General features: G+C 46.7%; 1 protein-coding gene across 1 annotated transcript in view; it reads right to left on the bottom strand.

The window, feature by feature from the left end:
• Positions 1 to 23799, bottom strand: part of ANO2 (anoctamin 2) — a 337179-nt gene that overhangs the window by 144032 nt on the left and 169348 nt on the right. Inside the window, exons 13-14 of the mRNA XM_070788788.1 lie at positions 18315 to 18397; positions 10869 to 10979 (exon numbers count right to left, since the gene is read on the bottom strand). Coding sequence (XP_070644889.1) covers positions 10869 to 10979; positions 18315 to 18397 — 194 coding nt within the window. The remainder of the gene's footprint in view (positions 1 to 10868; positions 10980 to 18314; positions 18398 to 23799) is intronic.

The following is a 23799-nucleotide window of genomic DNA, read 5'->3' as shown; positions in this document are numbered from 1 at the left end:
TTGTGTTTTCCATGAAGGTCTGGTCTGAAATACCATCGTGACTGTGCCCAGCCTTAGCTCTGAGGCAGACCCGCTACTCCTCTCCACCCCCTGACCCGGCCCCCACTGTGCCCTCATTTCCCAGGCGGCCTGTCTCTCTGCAGCTTCTGCTCCATAACCTAGGCCTCGAGACTTATTTGTAACATCTTAATATAGATGCAGGCCAGCAGAAATGTATACACGGAGCAGAGATAAAGTCTTACTGCAGCCAGGGACTTCTGCTGACAGTTGAAGGGGGCCAGAGCCCCCCGCATCTTATGGCCCAGGCCACCCGAAGAGTCTCTCTCTGGGATGGATAATTCACAGGCTCCATGAAGCGAGATGTTTATGAGCACATTCTATGCTCCTCTGGCACACTGATCCATGAAGCCCGAGCCACCCAGAGACTGCTAAGTAGAGCAAAGTCTTCCGGATAAGGAGTTGCTGGGCTTACCTTTAAATCTCATGGATTTTAAAGGCTGTCCAGTCAGAAACCATCAGGCCCCTCCAAACCCAACCCACCACCCATACAGAAATACACACACAAGCACCTACACACACACATATACACAGAGACAGATAGGAACAGAGACAGATAGAGAGAAATAGAGACACAGGGGGAAGATGCTGGGGTGCAGCCCCTCCGTGGCCCAAGAGAGGAGTAGGTGGGGAGCCCAGGAACAAGCCTGGAAGAAGCCAGCCTGCCTGGCATGTCCTTTGCACACACTTTGTCACTGACTGCTGCCCCCCAGATAAATCCTTGAAATTAATCATTTATCTTTTTATGGGCATCCCTGGTGGCTCAGTGGTGAAGAATTCGCCTGCCAGTGCAGGAGGACATGGTTTGAGCCCTGATCCGGGAAGACTCCTGGAGAAGGAAACAGCAACCCACTCCAGTATTCTTGCCTAGGAAATCCCACGGACAGAAGAGCCTGGTGGGCTACAGCCCGTGGGATTGCAGAGAGCCGGACATGACCGTGCAGGCACACACTTAGTTATCTGTTTAAAACCCTCCGCCCTTGCTCACATCCTCTACTCTCAAGCCTCTGTGGAGAGGAAGCCCCTACCCACAAGGGTCCCCAAAAGTTCTCAGTTCCTGAGCCTTTCACAGCTCAGTCATGTTTATGGGATGCTCCTCAACTGAAAAAAAAAAAAAGATTAAAGGTTACATTTAATGAGGATTTAAGTCCCTTTAACTTAATTAGTCTTTATGTCCTAACAGCCTCGTAGCCATTTAGGAAAAAATACACAATAATTGAAAGAAAAACATTTTTATTTCATTCTTCACCCTAATTACTTGCTAAAAGGATACATCCACCTACAGGACACCAGGCTCCTCCCTGCCAGGAGTCCCGCTGGGCCTGACACTTGCAGCTTCTGTTTCACAATAAATCTGTGCTGGAGCTCTGCTGCCCTCACAGCAGACCCAGCTTCTCAAAGACCTGGTGACACTGACGGGCATGTCTTGTGGTTTAGCACTGATCCTGCTGGGGTAGCGGCCCCACCAGCGTCTGGCAGATCCCAGGTATTGTTGGGCCGCCCTCAAAGATGTTTAAAAACACCATGACTTCTGTGCGTTCCCTGAGACACCCTGGGGTGCCCTGGGGAGCACAGTTTGGGAAACACAGTCTTCCTGTCAAGAAACTTTCTTGACAAAGTGTGAAAACTTGTTCATGGCTCTCTCCTGAGACAGAGACAGAGAGAGTGTGTGTGCATGTGTGTGTGTGTGTGTGTGTGTGTGTGAGTGCGTGTGTGCAATTAAATCGATATTTCCAGAAACAACCTGGGTTCCAGCCTCACCTCAGCTCCTCACTATGTGACACTTTAGCCAACTGAGCCCCTTTCTGTTCCCAGGGTTTCCCTTTGCCAACCAGGAACCTCCATTTTTTCCTTTTTTTAGGTGACAATACAAAATATTTATTTTCAGCAAAAAAATAATATATATATATATAATGGTAAATATTGTTGACAAGGAAATGTATCTCATGCAGATTAACAATACTTAGTATTTTAATATTAATACCACATAAACTAGCTCAGTTTTAAAAGTTCTAATCCCATGTACCCAATGAGGAATCTTCTTAATCCCCAAGACAAGTCTGGGAAAACTATGGGAGAGGTATTCTTATGATTTTTTTGACCCTCCAACAGTCATTCGATATCTAGTGCCTCCAAAAGAGAGCCCGAGGGAAGTCTGTTCCACAGGACTTTCTGGTAGACGCCTCTAGCCCTGAGTGAGAGCGCAGACGGGACCCCGCACCCCAGCTCTGACAACTCCCCGCTTCTTCCTGCCGTCGTCCCAGCCTCCCAGCCCAGGCCTTCAACGATGCATAATTTATTCCACATGTTTGTTTGTTGCGCCTGCCAGAGGCATCTGCCGTAAATGTTTCAATACTTCAACTTTAGATGAGTTTTCTTTTGAAATAATTGTCCCCAGGGTGGTGTGCTGAGCAGTAAGTTAACACCCGTCCATCCATAGGCCTCCTCTTGGTGACTATTCCCCATAAAACATTCATTAAATGTCAGCATTGCAGGCAGTGCCAGGCCGCGGTGGGCCAGGTACCCACAACCCACCTTGGATAAACATTTGGGTGACGACAAGTCCCAAGAGGTAAACTCCTGGGATGCGTTCAATGGGGTTTTAAAGGTTCTCCTAGGGACAGGTTTCTAGCAGACTTTCACTACCTACTGCACCATTTCCCCAGCTTGCCACATGCTCCCTGCTCCTTGACACAGAAATATTACATGTTTTTCCTTCCTCACGGAAGCCTTCAGGTCTGACCCCACCTGAGTCACTCTCATGACACTGTCTCACATACACACAGACACACACTCACAGGTGCTCACACCACAGCCCACCCTCCCCGCTCACATGAATGTTCTCAACAGCCCGGGAATTGTCAGAGTCCCCGATGACTCATGTATTCTTGCCTTAATGTCAGTGGTCAGAATTCTCATGCTTTCTGCCAAATTTTTATTTCTAGTCCCAACAGCCTCTCAACTCCCCAATACAAGGACTTGGCTTAAGTGACCTATCAGTGGCTAGTAGGTCCCAAAGTGGTGCTGACTTTTGACTGGACCTCTGGCCTGTCCTGCTCCACTTGGCCCTCAGACCTACCCTCCAATGTCCCCTTCCTCTGCTCGGTGTTGCCGGGTGCTGAGCCCTAAAACCGTATCTCCCGGAATAATCCATCACCTGACCTGTGGTTGTATTTGGCCAACAGGGGGCATTGGCGGTGGACTCAGAGGCAGGAGGGGGACACTGGCTGCCTCTACCTGCGTCTCCAGAAAGGGCTGCACTTCCTGCCAGGTGCCAGCACCCGCAGGGTTTGCTGAGACCACCTCCCTCTTGGTCCTTCCAGCCCTAAGAGTGGGAGCAGTCCCCTCCTGTTGTTAATCTCTGCTCTGCCTCACCAGCCCCTGCTTGCCTCAATTTCCCCTATTCTACAAGACCCATAGAATCAGAGCTACAGTTTTTCCAATAGTCGTGTATGGATGTGAGAGTTAGACCGTAAAGAAGGTTGAGCACGGAAGAACTGATGCTTTTCAACTGTGGTGCTGGAGAAAACTCTTGGGAGTCCCTTGGACAGTAGGAAATTAAACCAGTCAATCCTAAGGACTGGTGCTGAAGCTGAAGCTCCAATACTTTGGACCCTTGATGCAGAGCCAACTCATTGGAAAAGACCCTGATGCTGGGAAAGACTGAGGGCAGGAGGAGAAGGGAGCGACCAAGCATGAGATGGTTATATGGCATTACTGACTCAATGGACATGCGTTTGAGCAGACTCAAGGAGATAGTGAGGACAGGGAAGCCTGGCATGCTGCAGTTCATGGGGTTACAAAAAGTTGGACATGACTTAGGGACTGAACAACAACAGCTACACCTTTATAATTAGTTCCTGGGATTATTTTCCCTCTTTGGAACTATGCAGCAAGCCTTCCGCTTTCTGATGGTATTCTCACTAGTAGGAAGTTTATTGCAGGAAAGGAGGCGGGACTGGGATGAGAAGGGTCAGGGGTGGGAGGCAGAGACCAGGACCGCCCCCCAATCCCAGCAGCCATAGTATCTCGCCAGCTTTCTCAAGTTAGAGCTTTATCATCTCGTGTGAACAGAGAAAAATCTTGCCCTGGAGGAAAACTTGAGGAAAACTGCAAATCTGTCCAGAATAGACTATTTCAGAAAAAGTCCAATAATCCAGGAGAAAAAAAAATGGAGCAAGCTTATTCTTTTATGAGAAGTTCCAGCCTCATATTCTTCCTGGGAAACACAATATATCTCTGAGTTTATAGTCATGAATCCTCTCCAGTGTTGGTTGAACTTCTTGCTGGAAACGGAGCTAATTCTACTCACTGTTGCTCTCAGTGGAAATATGGCATCAGTCCAGCAAGGCTGCCACAAAACCATAAAGGAAAAGCAGGGTCTCTGGTTGTCTTGTACCCATATTTCCAATGACACCTCATTCCTTCCTGCCTTTAGAATAAGCAAGAACCTCAAGCATGATTCTTCAGGAGGGTCTGAGGCTCTGTTGAGAGCAAACATTCTAAAAGCAGAACAGCACAAGAATCAAAAGCATTGTTCTTTTATTCTCATTACTCCAGGCGCTGGGTCGACAAAGATCCTGTACAATGAGGTATCAGCTCATACCAGTCAGAACGCCCATCATCAAAAAAAAATCTACAAACAAACAATAAATGCTGAGAGGGTGTGGAGAGAAGGGAACCCTCCTACACGGTTGGTGAGAATGTTAATTGATACAGCCACTATGTAGAACAGTATTATGGTGGTTCTTTAAAAAAACTAAAAATAGAACTACTATAAGTTGAAGTCACTCAGTCGTGTCCGACTCTTTTGCGACCCAATGGACTATAGCCTACCAGGCTCCTCCGTCTGGCCATGGGATTTCCCAGGCAAGAGTACTGGAGTGGGTTGCCATTTCCTTCTCCAGGGGATCTTCCTGACCCAGAGATAGATCCCGGGTCTCCTGCACTGTAGGCAGATGCTTTTACGGTTGAGCCACCAGAGAACTACTATATGATTCAGCAATTTCACTCCTGGGTATATACTCTGAGAAAAGCATAATTCAAAAAGACACATGCACCCCAATGTTTGTTTTAGCACTATTTGCAATAGCTAGGATGTGGAAGCAACTTAAATGTCCATCGACAGATGAATGGATAACGAAGATGTAGTATGTATACACAACAGAATATTACTCAACCATTAGAAGGGATGAAATTGGGTCATTTGTAGAGATACGGATGGACCTAGACATGGTCACAGAGTGAAGTAAGTCAAAAAAAGAAAAATAAATATCATATATTAATGCACATATGTGAAATCAAGAAAAATGGTACAGATGAATCTATTTGTAGGGCAGGAGTAGAGAACAGATGGGGGAGGAAGAGACGGGGTCGGGAATGGGATGATTTAGGAGCCTGGGATTGGCATGTATACACTGCCATGTGTGAACAGCTGTAAAATAGACAGCTAGTGGGAAGCCACTGTATTGCACAGGGAAGTCAGCTGGGTGCTCTGCAGTGACCTAGGTGGGTGGGATGGAGGGTGGGTGGGATGCAGGATGGGAGGGAGGTCCAAGAGGGAGGGGATATATGTATACATATAGTTGATTCACTTCATTGTACAGCAGAAACTAACATAACATTGTAAAGCAACTACACTCCAGTTTTTTTTTTAAAAAAGCATTGTTCTTAAGTTAAACCATCTGGCCATATACAAGCTTTGAGCAATTTCCTTCTTTCTAGATAAATAAGCCTCAGTTTCCTCACATATAAAATTGGAAATAATAATGGCTTTGAGACTTAAAATGAAATAAAACCCATAAAGACTCGCACAGAGCAAGCACTCCATAAATATTACTTCTAAGCTCATCTCTTTACCATCTTCACTATGCCCACACTCTTGAACATCATAACAGCAGATATTAAAATAGCCAAATTACCACCATCTAAAATGAGACAGTCTGTCCCCCACAGTTATGGGCTAATGACTGACATGATCTGCCATCAGCAGAAAAAAGCAGAGGCTACAATCCAATCTCCCCACGTGACAACTGAGGCAGAAGAGACTGCAAATGGGCTTGGCCACCTGGTGATACGTTGTGAATTCTCCTCAGGGAAGCCTATAGACAGAGTTAAAGAGCAATGGGTCACCGTTAACAGCACACTTAATGGTGAAAGGCTAAGTTCCAGAACAAGACAGAGAAGTCGACTCTCATCACTACTACTCAACACTGTACAAGATATTCTTGTCAGGGCAATTATGGAGAAAAGAGGGGAGGGACAGAGGATGGAGAGAGAGACAAAATGTACCCAGGTTGGGAAAGAAAGAAGTAAAACTCTCTTCAAGATGACATGATCTTATAAACTGAAAATCCTAAGGAATCCACTAAACACTAACAGAATTAATAAATGAGTTCCACAAAGTTGTGGGATATAAAATCAATATACAAAAGTCAACTGCAGTCCTATATACTAGCAATGAACAATCCAAAATTGAAATTATGAAAACAGTTACATTTGCAACTGCATGGAAAACAATAATACTATTGTAAACAAGTTTAACTAAAGATGTGTAAGAACTGTACCCTGAAAATATAAAACGTTTTTGAAAGCTCTAAATAAATGAAAAGATATACCATGTTCATAGATTAGAAGATTTAGCATCATTAAGATGGTACTACTGCCTGAATTAATCTACAAACTCAACTCAATCCCTATCAAAAATTCAATCTTTCTTTTTCAGCAGAAATTGACAAGCTGGTAATAACACTAACATGGAAATTCAAGACACCCATAATTGTCCAAAATTCTGAAAAAGAAGCATAGAGTCACATTCCCAATTTCAAAACTTATTACACAGGTGTAATAATTAATCGAGATAATGTGGTAATGGCCTAAGGACAGACAAATAGGTTAATGAAATAGAACTGAGTGTCCAGAAAGAAATGAACTCTTACATTTATGATCAATTGATTTTTGATGAGGGTATAAAGATAGTTCAATGGAGAAAATAGTCTTTTCAACAAATAGTGCCAGAAAAACTGAATATTCATGCAAAAAAAAATGAGTGTGAACTCCTTACTTACATCATATACAAAAATTAATTCAAAGTGCATCATAAACCTAAATTTAAGAGCTAACACTGTAAAGTTCTTAGAAGAGTTGACAGTATATCTCTATAACACTGGATTAGGCAATGGTTTCTCAGATACGACACCAAAGCACAAGCGACAAAGACAAAACCAGAAAATTTGAAGCAAACTGCATCACTAATTAAATTTTTAAAAATCCACAGAAAGGGAGAAAATATTTGTAAATCATAGTATTTGCAAAGGAACTGGTGTTCAGATTATGTCAATAACTCTTAACACAATAATAAAAAGAAATTAACCCAAATTTAAAAATGAACAATGAATTTGAATAGAAATTTTTCCAAAGAATACATAAAAATTGCACATAAGCACATGAAAAGATGTTCAACATCATTAGTCATTAGGGAAATGCTAATTCAAACCACAACGAAATACCACTTCACAGAAGTAGGATGGATAAAATAAAAAAGATGATAACAAGTGTTGGTGAGGATGTGGAGAAATTAAGAGTCTTTCTGTATTTGCTGGTTGGCATGTGAAATGGTGCAACCACTTTGAAAAATATCACAGCAGTTCTTCAAAATGTTAAACCAGAGTTACCTTATGATCCAATAATGTACCAAAAAATGTGAAAACATATATCCATACAAAACCTGGTACACAAATGTCCATAGCAGCATTGTTCATAACAGCCAAAAAGTGAAAAGCCATCTATAGGTCCATCAACTGATGGCTGTATAAATAAAATTGGGTATATCCAAAATATGGAATACTATTTAGCAATAAAAAATGAAAGAAGTACTAATACAGCTACAAGACGGGTGGATAACGAAAATATTCTGCTAAATAAAAGAACAGAAATAGCTCATTTTCCATGATTTCATTTACACGCAAATCCAGAATGGGCAAATCTGTTGAAACAAGAAGTAAAAAACTTGCTTCCCAGGGTATAGGGTTTCTTTTTAAAAAGATAAAAATACTTTAAACTTAGATTGTGGGAATGACTGCACAAAACTATGAACATTCTGAAAACCGCTGGACTGTTTAATTTAAATGGGTGAAGGTTATGGTCTGAGAATTAAATTGCTATAAAGATGTTTTTAAAAAGGAACTTGACATCTTTAAGAAAAAAAAAAAAACTTTCTAAGAAACAATAGGCCTTGGGGATAAGGTGGAGCTGAGTTTGACTACTAGCTCCTCCACAACTAGCTATGTGGTCTTCCATAATTTCCTCTACCATCTGAGCTTGGACAAATGGAAGGTTTTTTTTCTTTTTAAAAAAGTTTTTATTTTATGTTAGATTATAGCCGATTAACAATGTTGTAATATTTTCAGGTGGACAGTAAAAGGACTCAGCCATATATATCCTTATATCCATTCTCCCCCAGACTCCCCTCCCATTGAGGCTGGCGCATAACATTGAGCAGAATTCCCTGTGTTTATACAGTAAGTCTTTGGTTATCCGTTTTAAATACAGCAGTGTGTACATGTCCATCCCAAGCTCCCTAACTATGCCTTCCCTTCCTATCCGCCCCCAACCTCCAGCAATCATAAGTTCATTCTCAAAGTCTGTGAATCTGTTTCTGTTTTGTAAATAAATTCAGATAAATGGTAGTTTTAAGCATTCAAGAGGAAGGAATATAAGGAGAGACGGAACACGCAGCCTCAGGGTTACAAAGTAGGCAGAGCCAAGGTGAGCCTCTGGGATGAAAGAAGCACATCCAAAACCATCATCTAGACTTTGACTCTTGGTCCCTGTCCATTTCCCAGAAGCACGTGCCTTTCCTAAGCATCCCGCCCATGATGGTGCCCCGAGAGTCCCATTTTGCCGTGGGTATTGACCTCCACTCTTCCCGGAGGCTAGAGAAACATCACTCCCATCAGGCAGCAACACGTGCTTCTCTCTTCATCTCCTGCCTCCGGCTAGACTTACAGCATGAACAGAAGCACACTTCCGATAGTAACAGAACGGAGGGAATGCAAGTAAGATGCTGACAATCAAATTCCCAGCCATTTTTAGCTTACACTGCTCATTTGGGAAGGTCATTTCCCTTCCAGTACCTATAAGGCATTAGGGGCTTTGAGCTCTGCATTCTCAACAGTGTAATGAAAATAAATGTTGAATGCTGAAACATAAACGTATGTATCATTCATAATGCATTCAGATGTCTTTCAATAATTCATGGTTCCTGAAAGTTATTTCACCCATCATGTATATATATCCAAGTAGTGCTTAAGTCAGAACCACAGTCTCAACGTACGCAGATTCAGCTCCTCGGCATTCCCGTCTATGGAATTAAAATTAAATGAGTCAGTGGTCAATAAAAGTTACGTGTGATTTCCATAGAATTACCCAATGTGTATTACCCTGGGGTGGAGAAAGGGGGCTGCATGAGATTGCCAGAGTCGACAGGATACAATATGCTCGCTTTCTGATGAAGCTGGTGGCGACGATTACTCTTCCCTAAGAATGAACTCATTTTTCTCCCCAAATAATTGGTGGTCTTTGACTCACTGTTTTCTAGGGAAAAATAATTCAGACAGGCCACCCCCTTTCTCTTCTAAGTCCTGTTTCTTTTATAAAAAAAAAAAAGGAAGAAAGCAAGCTAGCATTCTGGGCTCAAAAACACCACATTCTTCTGTATTGGTGCTTGAATAAATTTGCATGTTAACATGAATGGTTCCAACTTAAAGAATGTAAAATTAAATAAAATTTGAATTCGAATCCAAAATGGAGAAAAGACACATGTAAAAACAACAGATTGTCGATCTCGTTGATTTTTTTCAGGAACCAGATTAGGAAAGACATAAACACACATACACACACACACACACACACTCACACACACACACACACTTGGTTTCAAAAAGGGTGGCATGCAGAGGAGACCGGCACTGCCAAAGAGGAGTCTCCCCCGAACCCCCACCTCACAGGGACTGAGAGTATTTACGGATCACAGTGCAGTTTCTGAAGCTCTGTTGTGATGTCTGAATGCCACCCAAAAACTCAGAAAATGACTCACGAGCCAAGTTCACCATCGCCTCTCTACTTTGGAGGCCCATCCAGAGAAAATGAAATGTGAGGAACGGCGTATGAGCAGCTCAGGCAAACACAGGCTCAAGTGCGCCTCTGCCAGCCCTAAGAGCCATTTCTCAATTCATCCTTGAATTGTAGTTAGATGCCCAGACTGTCAGAGACAGGCCTGGGTTGGAATCCCTGATCCACACCCCCCATTCACTGGCTGGGTGACCTCCGGCCAATGACTTAATTTGTGCACATAACTTTTTTCATTAGCTTTCATTTACAGAAAAATTGTGCCAGCTTCATAAATTTATTGCAAGAATAAAATGCGCTGAGAACAGCGTCTGGCCCGTATCAGGAACTCGGGGAGGGCTAGCTGTCACTGAGATGGTTGGTCTGGCAGTGGTTGCTATTGTTATGCACCGTGTAGGTGATGAAGTCCAGAAGAACCAGGCCTGAAATGGCTTCTTGCTTTTCCGACCGGGTCTCCCATTTCGTCCAGACACTACCACCCAGGAAAGAGATAAATCGAGTTGTGGCAGAAGCCTGCTCCCCACGAGCTCTGCCCTCTGGACAATGAGGGATATTATCAAGCTTTCTTCCCATCCTGTCCCACCACTGTCAGCCCTTCTTGTCCACAAAGGCATTCCCAGTGCAATGACAACAGGATCTTAAGAAATAAACAGGATGGTGAGCACCAAGCGCCGGCATCTTACCTCATCCTCAGCCTCAGTCCCACTGGTTCCCAGTTTCCGGACCACAGACTTGTTGCTCTCCTTCAGCATTTTCTCGCGAACTTTCGTTTCATACTCAGGCCGGGAATGCTCCTAAAACCCAGAGTCAAAGAGTGGTTAGTACACAGGTAGGGCAGCCTTGGCCTGCAGGGCAGAACCAGACACCACATGGACAGTGAGTCAGGACACGGGACCGGACGCTATGGGACGAAAGCTGCCACACCACTAACAACCACCACACCACTCACAACCACCACACCACACACGACTGCCACACTACACACAACTGCCACAGTATACCCCACTGCCACACCACATGACCACCATACCACACACAACCACCACACCACACATGACTGCCACACCACACACGACCACTCCACCACACACGACCACAACACCTCACCACACACGACCACCACACTACACGCGACCACCACACTACACACAACTGCCACAGTATACCCCACTGCCACACCACAGGACCGCCATACTACACACACAACCACCACACCACACATGACTGCCACACCACACACAACCATTCCACCACACGCGACCACCACATCACACACAACCACCACACTACACACAACTGCCACAGTATACACCACTGCCACACCACATGACCGCCATACTACACACAACCACCACAACACATATGACAGCCACACTACACACGACTACCACACCACATGACTGCCATACCTCACACAACCGCCACACCACACACGACCGCCGCACCACACACGACCGCCACACCGCAGGCATCCACCCCACCACAACAACTGCCATACCACACCCATCCACGAGGCGTCTAGACCAGGAAAACCAGGAACACAACGTGGCAGGAAAGGAGGACACACGACAGTTGTTATCACACTGAAAACCAAACCTGAGCACGTTCCTGGGGGCAGTGCCAGTGTTGAGAAAAGAGAGAGGAAGCGTTAACAAGCAGCTGATACAGACAGGAGCCCTGAGCTGCACACAGCAGTGAGCAAAGGCTGCCTCCAGCCACCCCACCATCTATCCTCAGCCTCCACTGTAGTTTCAATAAGCCCAGTCCCAGCTGGAGAAACAGATGTGCCCCACAGCTGGATGTTAGGGCAAGGACCGAGTGTCTTCCTCAAGTCATTCTTCTGCAAGCTAAAAATGGCGGCCAATAAACATCAAAGCTAAAGGCGGCCACAGGGAATCTTAAAACTTGCTTGCCTGGACCTGTTTCCTGTTCAGTCTAGGTGAGTAACTCACTGGCAAGTGCACCGGTGCTCAGGAGACATCCCCGGGGCCACTCAGCAACACAAACCTGAACAGTGAGTCACCAGGCATGAGAAAGAGAGCCTGGCTCGTTGGAAAGACCACAGTCCCAGCAACTCAGAGGCTGGGACAGGAAGATGCACGGCTGACTTCAAAGAGAACTTAACAGTGTAAGTTAAGTGTCTTCCCTGCAGCTTTCAAGGACCAATATCCAGGATGTGAGGACTTCACATTCCTGCAACATTTACCGAGAACTCCCAGGCAGGGATCCCAGAGCTGGGTCTCAGCAGACTCAGAGAACACACATTCCCTTATCACTGCTCATGCCTCAGAGATTCCGAAAGCCAACAAGCTAGGCTCCTTATCTATCTCTGACTTTCCTGGGAAATGCCATGATGCTGGAGAGGAGAAACTACACGCGTGACTCATAAGAATAACTGATATAAGAGAGAAGGAGCTATTCCAGAATTCTGAAGGCTTCCCATCATCAACCAGTCTCCAGGATGCAGTCCACCCTGAGAGGTGGGACCTTCTCTGCCTGCTGAACCACAGGCGGCGGTGCCTCTCTCAAAACCTTCGAGTTTTATAGCTTGTACGACATGTAGTTCTTGATCACGTTTTTTTTAAAAATTATTTCCTAGTTGTTCTGCGTGTGAGAGTCTTTACATCCTAATATAAGAATCTGCTATCTGGTCTGCACTATTTTGTGCTTCTCACAGTAATTAGCACCATAGGGAGCACACAGAAATCCCTAAATGCTTGTGCAGTTCACTTCGTTTGGTCTCTCCTCTTCATCCATCCTCCAACATAGCACTTCCTAATGTGTGTGCCAGGAGAGTTTGGGGTTAAAAAAGGATTCCAGGCTCGAACTGATTGGAAAACTCCATACAACATGTCACCTGAGAGTCACAAAGAGCCTAATAAAAGCTCTGAAAAGGTTCTCCTGTAAAGACACCTGCTGAATATTCTTCAGCCCAGCAGGTCCCACAAAACTTCTTTTACTTCCAGCAAATAACATCCTGCAGAAATACTCTGAGAAGCACAGTGTGACCTTTTCCTCCATGGCCTCTGAAATCCAGTTGCTTTTCTTCTATATGATCGCTATGGAAGATTTTAACTATAAAATAATAGCTGAGTGTTTTTGTTGAGTACCAGAATCTGGATTCCAAAGACCTTCAAGCAAGACTTGCTTTCACCCTGTCACCCACTGCAGAGGAGCTTCAGGGCCTTCTCTTCTGATGAGAGGAGGCTCCTGACCAGTCCCTGATTTTCCAAAGATGGGACATCACATAGAGGCACCTCCCAGTTGTGACTGTGGCCCCCGCACCATACTCTGGGCCCCAGTTCAGATCCCCCTCATTTGTTTAGAAGAAGCCAAGAGCTCTTGGCACATAGGAGTCCAAGGCTCTGAAAGCGGAGTCTTAGGCTTCTCTGCTTTGCAACTGAAGCAAGGTCAGACAAGGATCTCCCTGCTTACAGTCAAGAAGATCAGGTTAGGTCACAAGATTCCTCAAAGGCAGGGAGCTGGATCAATGATCTCCCAGCCAGAGTAGCATCTAGACCCCCATGAGCATGGCTCCAACATATCCAGCTGTGGGCAGGTCATCATTAAACATAGCCTCCCTAGATGGGTGGTCTGATGCCAAGTCATCACAAATACATAACCCTCCCACAAAGCTTTGGGAAATATTTCACAAAGCTGCTTCCATCTGTTTGATCCCTCAGGAGCTGTCCTGAAGAGAGGGCCTAGGCCAGCTCAGAACCAGTCTTTGCTGATCTACAGAGGTAAATCTGCAGATGCAATCAACAAAGGTCTCCCTCCAAGAGCCATCAAGCACCTCCTGTTCTCTGAGCCTGTAGGAGCTCTTTTCCAGGTTCTGAGGCTACATACAAGGTCCTTCCTCTCCAGGAGCTTATCCCGAAGTCAAGGAAGGTGACAGTAACCAAACAAACCCACCAATAAGAAGCCAGCAGGTGGGGACTCAGAGCAGCAAGAGAAATGTCAGGCTGGCCGCTTCAGAAAGGGGATTTAGGGAAGGTATGGATGTGAGAGTTGGACCATAAAAAGGTTGAGCACTGAAGAACTGATGCCTTCAAAGTGTGGTGCTGGAGAAGACTCTTGAGAGCCCCTTGGACTGAAAGGAGATCAAACCAGTCTATCCTAAAGGAAGTCAATTCTGAATATTCATTGGAAGGACTGGTGCTGAAGTTGAACCTCCAACACTATGGCCACCTGATGCAAAGAGCTGACTCATTGGAAAAGACCCTGATGCTGTGAAAGATTGAGGGCAGGAGGAGAAGGGGACGACAGAGGATGAGATGGCTGGACGGCATCACCAACTGAACAGACATGAGTCTGAGCAAACTCTGGGAGATAATGGAGGACACGGAAGCCTGGCGTGCTGCAGTCCATGGGGTCGCAAAGCGTCAGACATGACTTAGAGACTGAACGACGACAGCAGCCGGAGGAGGGTAACGCTGGGACAGGAAAGCCAAGAAAGAATCAGGTCAGGTGGAGACTGGCACCTTCAAGGCAGCAGAAAGAGCCAGTGCAAAGCCTAGAAGGAGCCATGGAGAGAAGGCAGATCCAGGAGGCTGGAATTTCCAGAGGAGGAGAAGGCCACCATGAGCTGGGCTCAGAGAGGAGGCAGGAGGCTGTGTCTTATGTGATGGGAAGCCGTTAGGGACAGCTAAGCCTGACATGGTAGATGTGGATGGGAGAAATGGAGGGGAGGACTCTATGCCCAAATAAGGCCACTCTTTGAGGGGTCCCAAGGACACCTGGGGCCTGAAGGCAGAAGGTAATTGGGCAAGAGAGGTGGCCAAGATGAAGACCACCCCGCTTCACAGCAAAGACTCATGAGGTCTGGCAGAAGGCTCCTTCAACAGGCTCCAAAGGAGTCTCTTGGGACGTCTCTGCTGGTTCCACAAGGAGGCCCCTCGACCTGGGGCTGCTGACGCAGGACGTGGGTTCTCCGGCCTCCTTCCCCATTCCCCTGCTCATTTCCATGGTGTCCCATGTGGAGGGGGCACCCCAAGCGGGAGGGACAGAGGGTGGATGTCTCTGGTCTCTGTGTGAGTTAGCACCCTCATCTCCCACACATTTCCTAATAAAGACCACAGGAAAGAAGGCTGTCTGGGGGCTCTGTCTGTACAGCTGCCTACGGGAGGATTCCTGAGACTTGGAGATCAGAGAAACAGCTCTAATCATAACCTTCAAGGACTCCTGCATCCCTCTCCCCAAAGCCCAGGTAGTATTTGCCATTCTCTTGCTCCTCATTTGAACATAGGTTAGGGCTTCCCTGGTGGCTCAGACGGTAAAGAATCTGCCCACGTGACGGAGATCAGAGCTTGACCTCTGGGTGAGGAAAATCCCCTGGAAAAGGAAATGGGAACCCATTTCAGTATTCTTGTCTGGGAAATCCCATGGACAGAAGAGCCTGGAGGGCTACAGCTCATGAGGTCGCAAAGAGTTGGACACAACTGAGCAACTAACACTAAATCTGCCCCCGACACTTCATATAAGTCCCAGGGTGGGTCACAAATACCTGCCAATCTTGCCTTCAGTGCCTTCTCATGACCTAAGGAGACACAGCAGCAATCAGGACGCTCCCTGGCCTGACCACCAGCCTGCATTTGCTGTTCTGCCCCCCACTGCAGCCCAATCCCTTTTCCCTGCAGCCAACGACACTTCCCAGGCATCTCACTACCTTTGAGCCACACATGAGCTTCCCCAGATCAACGGTCCTGTTGGCTGTTTCCTCATATGGGTACCCGTTCTTCCCTTTGCTCCTCATTAAAATTCAACCAGTCTCCAAAACCTTGATTTTTTGTTGTTGTTTAGTTGTGATCTTATAGACTGCAGCACACCAGGCTTCCCTGTCTTTCACTATCTCCTAGAGTTTGCTCAAATTCATGTCCATTTAGTCAGTGATACCATCTAACCATCTCATCCTCTGCCGCCCCCTTCTCCTTCTGCCTTAAGTCTATTGCTTTTAAGCATTCTTTTAGGCCAGAAATAATTTCTCTCAAACTCACTGTTGTATTCTAAATATTCAGAGACCAGAGAGTCCCTTAGCTGAATTCAGTCCTTTGAAGATGCTCAAAGACCATGTCTGTGGGATTGCCACACCCCAAATCAGAACCTGGTCCATAGTAGTTGTTTGATGTGCATGTTCAGATTTAACTCAATTTAAAGTGTGTTTAATATCCAAGTCCAAAAATCTAAATACCTGGAAGCAAAGACACAGCTGTCCTCCCTTCTCCCGATCACGCCTGCCCCGAGTCTGGTGCACAGGGACACATAAACAATGCTTGCAGAACTGATCCACCCCCAGGAACCTCACACAGAGAGCCTGTCAGGACCAGCGCCTTGTGCCAGGGTGAACCCAGGCTTGGTCAGGCCCCTCTCAGCCTGCACAGGAGTTCCTGAAGTCAGGCCCCTCCCAAGACTTGACCATGGCTCATCGGTTAAACAGGAAACAGGAAACCTGGTTACAAGAAACAAAAATGGATTAACATCTCACTCCTGCCAGGGGCCCAAGACTGAGATTTCCAGGGCACCGAGTCCTGATAGATGCCTTTCTCCATGTGAGTGTGTTCACACATCCTCTCTACAGAGAGACTTGCTGGCTTCCTCAATGCTACTCGGAAGACACACTTGGCCTGTTTCTGGCCTCACACAGGCTTAGGTGCCAAGAAGCTTCTTCTTTTCCTTGGAGACCTCAGAGTCCTGGCCTTAAGAGAAGGGAGCTGTGCCCCCACCCTCTTCCCACATCCAGCTACAGCCCTCTCCTCTCTCTTCTCTCCTCTCTCCCTTTCTGTCTCTGGAATGAAATGGAACAGGACAAAATCACCCACACAGTCCAACTCTGACAGCTCTTTCCATTGGAAGCACTGCTTTGGCCACTTTTCCCCAAGAAATGCAATTGCCTTCATTATTCTGCATTGTTTATCTTCTTAACTAATTTGTATCCACTCTGAAGGCAGAATCCATATGTACATTCTCTCATTTGCCACAGAATCTGCAATGTTATGAGTCCCCAGGTATACACTTAACGCAGAAGACTGGGGATAGAGTGAGCATGTGAACTCAATCCATGGCCATCGAATGCCCACCTGCTCAAACGCAAGCTGAATACCTGGAGCTTTAAGGAGAGGGGAGGATGCTGTATCACAGACCAGGGAGCCACACAGACTTGGGAGCAAGACTAAACTGGGGGTGTCACTAGCTTGAATCAAAGCATCAGGGTCACAGAGCCAAGGGTCCCTAATCTCCAAGGCAACAGACATCAATAAGTGATGGAGAATACAGAAAAGGTCAGCTCTACACGAGGCCACCATATGCTCGTGGCCAGCCAGTCCATGGTACTCAAAATACTGGGGGTGCCTCCTGGACCTCTGGACACTGTCCCACCACCTCATTGACAATGCCCACAGCATCGCGAGTGCCTAGCTAATATTCACTTCTGCTATTCAGGCAATGGCAGCAAGTGGGAATAGATAACATGAGCAACCGTGCCCATGCTGGTCATCGTCAACTCCAATATCATCAGGGGCCCTAGTTCTCAAATGAGCCCCAAGGGTAGGTCAGTTACTTTCATCCTTTAAACAACATCTGTCCATAAAACTTGACTCTGAAAGAACCTACGCTTTCTCTTAGCTCATGTTCCCATGTCACATCTGCTGACAAGGTACTGGGTGAGTGGTTCTTTCCTTTTCCATGAACATCAAAGGCACCTGGGACCCATGCCTCCACCCGACCCCCAGCAGGCTACCAGGGGCATCCAGACACGTCCATATAACACGTCTGGGTCACAGCCTCTTGCTTCATGCTCTCAAGAACCAATGAGACAGGAGGTGGAAGAATGTTGAATTGAACCTCAAGGCTACGGCAAGGCTTCTCGTGCCATTTTTTCCCACCAAGGGTCACCAGCACATCTGGCTACCCATCAAGTCTGAGGTCTTACAGGTCAAGAGAAGATAGATGATTTCAACTCTTGGCCTCAGTGCCTATCAACCCTGGCTTAGCCCATGGAGCCAAGCTAGGAAAGGGGTCACAGCAAGACTTGGCAGGTGACCAGCTCCTGTGAGAGCAAAGAAAGTAGCTATTTCACTCAAGATGATTTATTTCCAGAGGCAAAGCAAAGCAGAAATCCAAAGAGAACTCACTTCTTCCTCTTCAATGCCAGTCAGGTCCCAGAAGTAGCCCAGTCGCATCTGTAATCGCTTCCAGTTTTCAAGAAACATGGTAGCTTGAAAAGAAAGAAAAAATTCTATTAATTTTGAAGAGTGGATTGAGAGCACCCTTAGGGTTCACCCCATGGAGGATACACACTGAATATTAGTCGCTTAGTCATGTCCGACTCTTTGTGACCCCCCAGGCAATAGCCTGCCAAGCATCTCTGTCCATGGTATTTTCCAGGCAAGAATACTGGAGTGGGTGCCATTCCCTTCTCCAGGGGATCTTCCCGACTCAAGGATCGAACTCAGGTTTTCTGCATTGCAAGCCACCAGGGAAGCCCCATTTCTAGGTTATAAGAAAAGCTTAAACACTGATCTCAAGACATAAAGGAGCCTATTATACAGAGTGAAGTAAGCCAGAAAGAAAAACACCAATACAGTATACTAATGCATATATATGGAATTTAGAAAGATGGTAACGATAACCCTGATGCGAGACAGCAAAAGAGACACAGATGTATAGAACAGTCTTTTGAACTCTGTGGGAGAGGGAGAGGGTGGGATGATTTGGGAGAATGGCACTGAAACATGTATAATATCATATATGAAATGAATCACCAGTCCAGGTTCGATGCATGATACAGGATGCTTGGAGCTGGTGCACTGGGATGACCCAGAGGGGTGGTACAGGGAGGGAGGTGGAAGGGGGTTCAGGATGGGGAACACATGTACACCTGTGGCAGATTCATGTTGATGTATGGCAAAACCAATACAATATTGTAAAGCAATTATCCTCCAATTAAAATAAATAAATTTATATTAAAAATTAAAAATAATAAAAAATTTTTTAAGAAATAAAGGAAGAATACAAGCATTAAAAAAAAGTAAGAAATTGGAATGATGGCTTGTAGCCTTTTTAGACAAACCTCATCTTCCCTACATGCTCTCTCTTCCTGCACCTTCCTCTCACTTTTTTCTCCATCTTTCTGTCCCCCGCACAACTTCCCTTTCCTGAGCCTGAATCATCTCATCCTGAGATTACGTCACATCTCCTAATAATTCTACCTGAGTCCAGGGTCTCAGACTTCCACTCCATCCCGCAGGCAGCTGGGAGATGCAGCTCCCAGAAGTAACATTCATTCATTCTCCAAGCAAATATCTGTTGAATGCCTATCATCCAGACACACCGGTCAGTTTGCCCACTCCAACCACCACAGCCCTTGAAGGGCAGCCCAACATGCTCCAGAAAGAACCAATTCCCTCAGCCCTGAAGCCATGGCTTCTTTAGATCAGGATTGGACACCTGATCCTGCTGATGGGGCCAATCAGACTCTCTTTTGAAAACTGAAACTAAGAGACACAAAAAGAAATGGGACAAACCACGTAGCGTGTGAAGAAAGGAGAAAGGTTCCTTATAGTTCCTCCTGCTCCAGTTCCCTAGGCGCCTGGCTGTACTTCATCTCCTGCATCCACAAGCTTGCTTCTTACTTTCTTATAGTCCCTTGTCATTTGAGCAAGCTTGAATGGATTTCCTAACTTGAAAAACCTGACCTCAGGTACCTGCGACATACGAAACACTGCTCAAGACATCGTGAGGAGCTTAGGTGAAAATGATGTGGATTTTGCTCTCAAGTGATTTAGTCTATCAGGAGAGATTTTAAATAACGACTGTACAAAGCATAAAGTGATCAGGGACTTACACACAGCACAGATAAAGGGCTGTGGGCATACAGAAGAGGGGGTGCCCGCTGCCGGAGTATCTAAGCTGAGCCTTGAAGAGTAATGGCATTCAGGCAGTGCTGAGGGGCAGGGAGAAGGAGGCCAACAATGCCTCAAACTTGCAGCAGGTCCCTATTGTCAAGATTCTTCCCTCTGGATACAGAGAATGAGTGAATCTGGTCCATCCCGTCTGTCCCCATCCATTCCCACCGTCTGTCAGCACACACCTCTCATCTGCACTCTCAGGCATCACCTCATTGCCCTCTTCATCCCCAGCTTGTACAAACTGTCCCTGTCCCATGCCATACTCCAGTGCTGCCTTCACCGTTTCCTGACCAGCTCAAGCACCATAAGGTAAGACTCCCAGGCGCCCACTCCTCTGCACTCCTACAGCCCTTAGGTCTGGTGTGCTGGAAATGGAAGGGATGTGACAGTCCCTGAGGACACCCCTACCCCACTACATCACCCCCAGTAACAGCCTGGGTGCCCTGCCTTGCCTGCCATGCCAGACCATCGATTGCAACTCAGGTCTGCAGCATACAAATAGGACTGCAAACTCTTCTTCAACTGCTACGTGTCTCTGCTCACCTGGGGCACTGCACAGGGCTGAGCCCAGCGAACACTGAGAGCCTGATCAAGCATGTGGTTCCTTGAAGCTGCATGTTTCACTTGGTGCTACACTGCGGTGCATGGGTCTGTACATCGCTGGTGGTCCAGGGGTTAAGACTGCACTTCCAGTGCAGGGGTCACAGGTTCCCTGGTCAGGGAATTAAGATCCCACATGCCTCACAGTGTAGGGTGAAAAAAATCTGTATCTTTGGTTCCTGGGATCTGAGACCTTTTCCTTTTGTGTGTGTGCACCCCGACCTCTGGACCCCAGCCATGGCTTGGGGATGCTCTCCAAACTGGGGGAATGCCTCTCCTTTCCCTGTGCTGCTCCCAGTGCCCGAGGAGGGCTCTGCACACCAACTGTGGTCTCCATGAAAGAGAGAAGTCAGAACGGGAGCAGACGATGGGGTAATAGAGTCCCTGAGACTTAGAGAACGAACATGGTTGCCGGGGGCAAGAATGAGGGAAAAGAATATTTAGGGAGTTTGGGGTGGACATATACACGCTGCTGTATTTTAAATCGGTAACCAACAAAGACCCGCTGCACGACACAGGGAGCTCTTTTAAGGTCGTATGGCAGCCTGGAGGGGAGGGGAGCTCGGGGGAGAATGGATCCATGTATACGTACGGCTGAGTCTCTCCACTGTTCACCTGAAACTACCACAACATTGTTAATCGTCTATACCCCAATACAAAAATTTAAAAAGTCACTGAGGAGGACGCAGGGGGATACGAAGGACCCTCGTGACAATGGAGAGCAGCTCCCAGCGGATATCGCGTACCAGGTACCACACCAGCTGCCCTGCACACACATCCAGTTCACACCTGTGAGAACACGACAGGTAGGCATGATTTCACCCACTTAAGAGATGAGAACCGGGTGCTCCAAGGTTGAGGACCAGCCTCCGTCCAGGTTACTCAGCACCTCAGCTGAGAGGACTGACTTCAGTGATACCAGGCAAGGCTCACGGTGATGGGTACAGAGCGGGACTGAGACCCACGTTTAGGACTGCCTGACCCTGAAGTTGCTGTCCTTAACCGCCTCCCTTCACCTCTCCCTTCCCTACTTTCAATATGGCTTCACTGTCTTTCCAAAGTTCCCTGGAGTTTGAAGGCAGAACCCCAGAGGGACTGGGCCTGATGCCTCCACCGGCCGTGGGTCTGGCTGACTCCTGCCCTTTGCACACTCGACCTCCCGACTCCAGTTCAGTGACCCCCCGCTTCTGCCATCCGTACACCCCACCCCCAACCCCAGCTCAGTGACCCCCGACTCCTGCCCCACCCTCTCTCTCTGCAGATAACCACTTCTCCCAGCCTCCTTCCCGGCAGCCTTGGGCCCTGGCCCAGGCCCACCCAGCACAGCACCACTGATCATAATAATCATGTAATGAGAGGCATAACTATTATTTTTAATTGTAATTTGTAGGCAGTCATGCCCTCAGGCTCTTGGCTGCTGTAACCAAATACACAATCACATAAAACACAGCAAAGCTGTTAAAATAACAAAACCAAACCCTAAGCCCAGAAGCGCTGACACAACCCCACTCCATTTGTTTTCCCTGCACTGCTGCTACCACGCGAGGGGAAGAGAGAGGAGACCCGGGGCGGGGGGAGGGGGTGGGGGCGGGGGGGCGGGGCACGGGGGCATCGTCGCAGAACTCAGGAGGGATGGAGGTATCTGTTCATCCACCAACGAGAGAAAGGGGACAGCTGTTGGGGATTAAGTTGGAAGGGACAGCCCTGCCCCCATTTTAGGACCACGCAGAAAGCTTGTGTCCTAAGATCTGGTTCAAAAACATTCTCCTTATTTGCAGCAAAATGAAGTAATTGGCATAGTAAGGAATTCAGAGACTGCCTTGTTTGAGAGTTTGGTGACAGAGCGGCCTGGGTGGGTTGGTGAGGAGGTCATTGAGAGGTGGGTGATTCAGACAATGTCCTCCTTGCCTCTGCTTCCTTTTTTTTTATTATTATTATTTTATTTTTCTTTATTTCGGCTGTGTTGGGTCTTCATTGCAACATACAGGTTCTCTAGCTGCAGTATGCAGGCTTAGCTGCCCCGAGGCTATGGAATCTTAGTTCCCCAACCAGGAATCGAACCAGCATCTCCTGTACTGCAAGGCAGATTCTTAACCCCTGGACCACCAAGAAAGTTCCCAGCCTCCACTTCTGAGAGGATGCAGGAAGCCCAGATCTGCAAGGCCAGAGATTCTCCATCTCTAATAGTCACAAAGCACAGCTTGGACCCCTGAATCTTTTTTTTTTTTTTCCAGCTCTGCCCACAATCTCATTTTCTTTACAGAGAAGTTCTCTTTTTTATTTAAGCACAGCTTGGACCCCTGAATCTTTTTTTTTTTTTTCCAGCTCTGCCCACAATCTCATTTTCTTTACAGAGAAGTTCTCTTTTTTTGTTTCTTGGTGGTTTTATTTGTTTACAAATAAAAACATCCACCTGAAAGGGAAAAAAAAGAAAACAGGAAGTGGGAAGGTACAGCTGAAAACCAAGTCTCCCTGTGACAGGGAATCACACATCCCAGGAAAGGCCTTAAGGGGGAGCAGACCAGAGTGATAAAGCTTTAGCTACTCAGTCGCGGTCATATCTGTAAGACAGACTCATGGGAATTAGGGCTGCAGCGTAGCCAAAGGTGAAAGGGCATTTCAGGCTCCAGTCAGTTCCAGCATATTTGAGGTGATTCCAAGAGGCCGCTTTTTATTAATTTGTTATTCAGTAACTCAGCCATGTCCAACTCTGCCACTCCATGGACTGCAGCACAGCAGGCTTCCCTGGCCTTCACCATCTCCCAGAGCTTGCTCAAACTCAAGTCCATTGAGTCAGTGATGCCATTCATCCATCTCATCCTCTGTCATCCCCTTCTCTTCCTGCCTTCAGTCTTTCCCAGGATCAGGGTCTTTTCTAATGAGTTAGCTCTTTGCATCATAGGAATAAAAATTCCTAGTATTTTTTATTAATACTAGGAATAAATCTGGGACTTTCCTGGTAGCTCAGCTGGTAAAGAATCTGCCTGCAATGCAGGAGACCGCAGTTCAATTCCTGGTTCAGGAAGTTCCCCTGGAGAAGGGATAGGCTACCCACTCCAATATTCTTGCTTGGAAAATCCCCATGGACAGAGAAGCCTGGCAGGCTACA

The sequence above is a fragment of the Bos indicus genome, chromosome 5 (genome assembly GCF_029378745.1).
Source record: "Bos indicus isolate NIAB-ARS_2022 breed Sahiwal x Tharparkar chromosome 5, NIAB-ARS_B.indTharparkar_mat_pri_1.0, whole genome shotgun sequence".
Classification (NCBI taxonomy): domain Eukaryota; kingdom Metazoa; phylum Chordata; class Mammalia; order Artiodactyla; family Bovidae; genus Bos; species Bos indicus.
The sequence above is the reverse complement of the archived record's forward strand: the minus strand, read 5'-3'. Positions and strand labels throughout refer to the sequence as shown.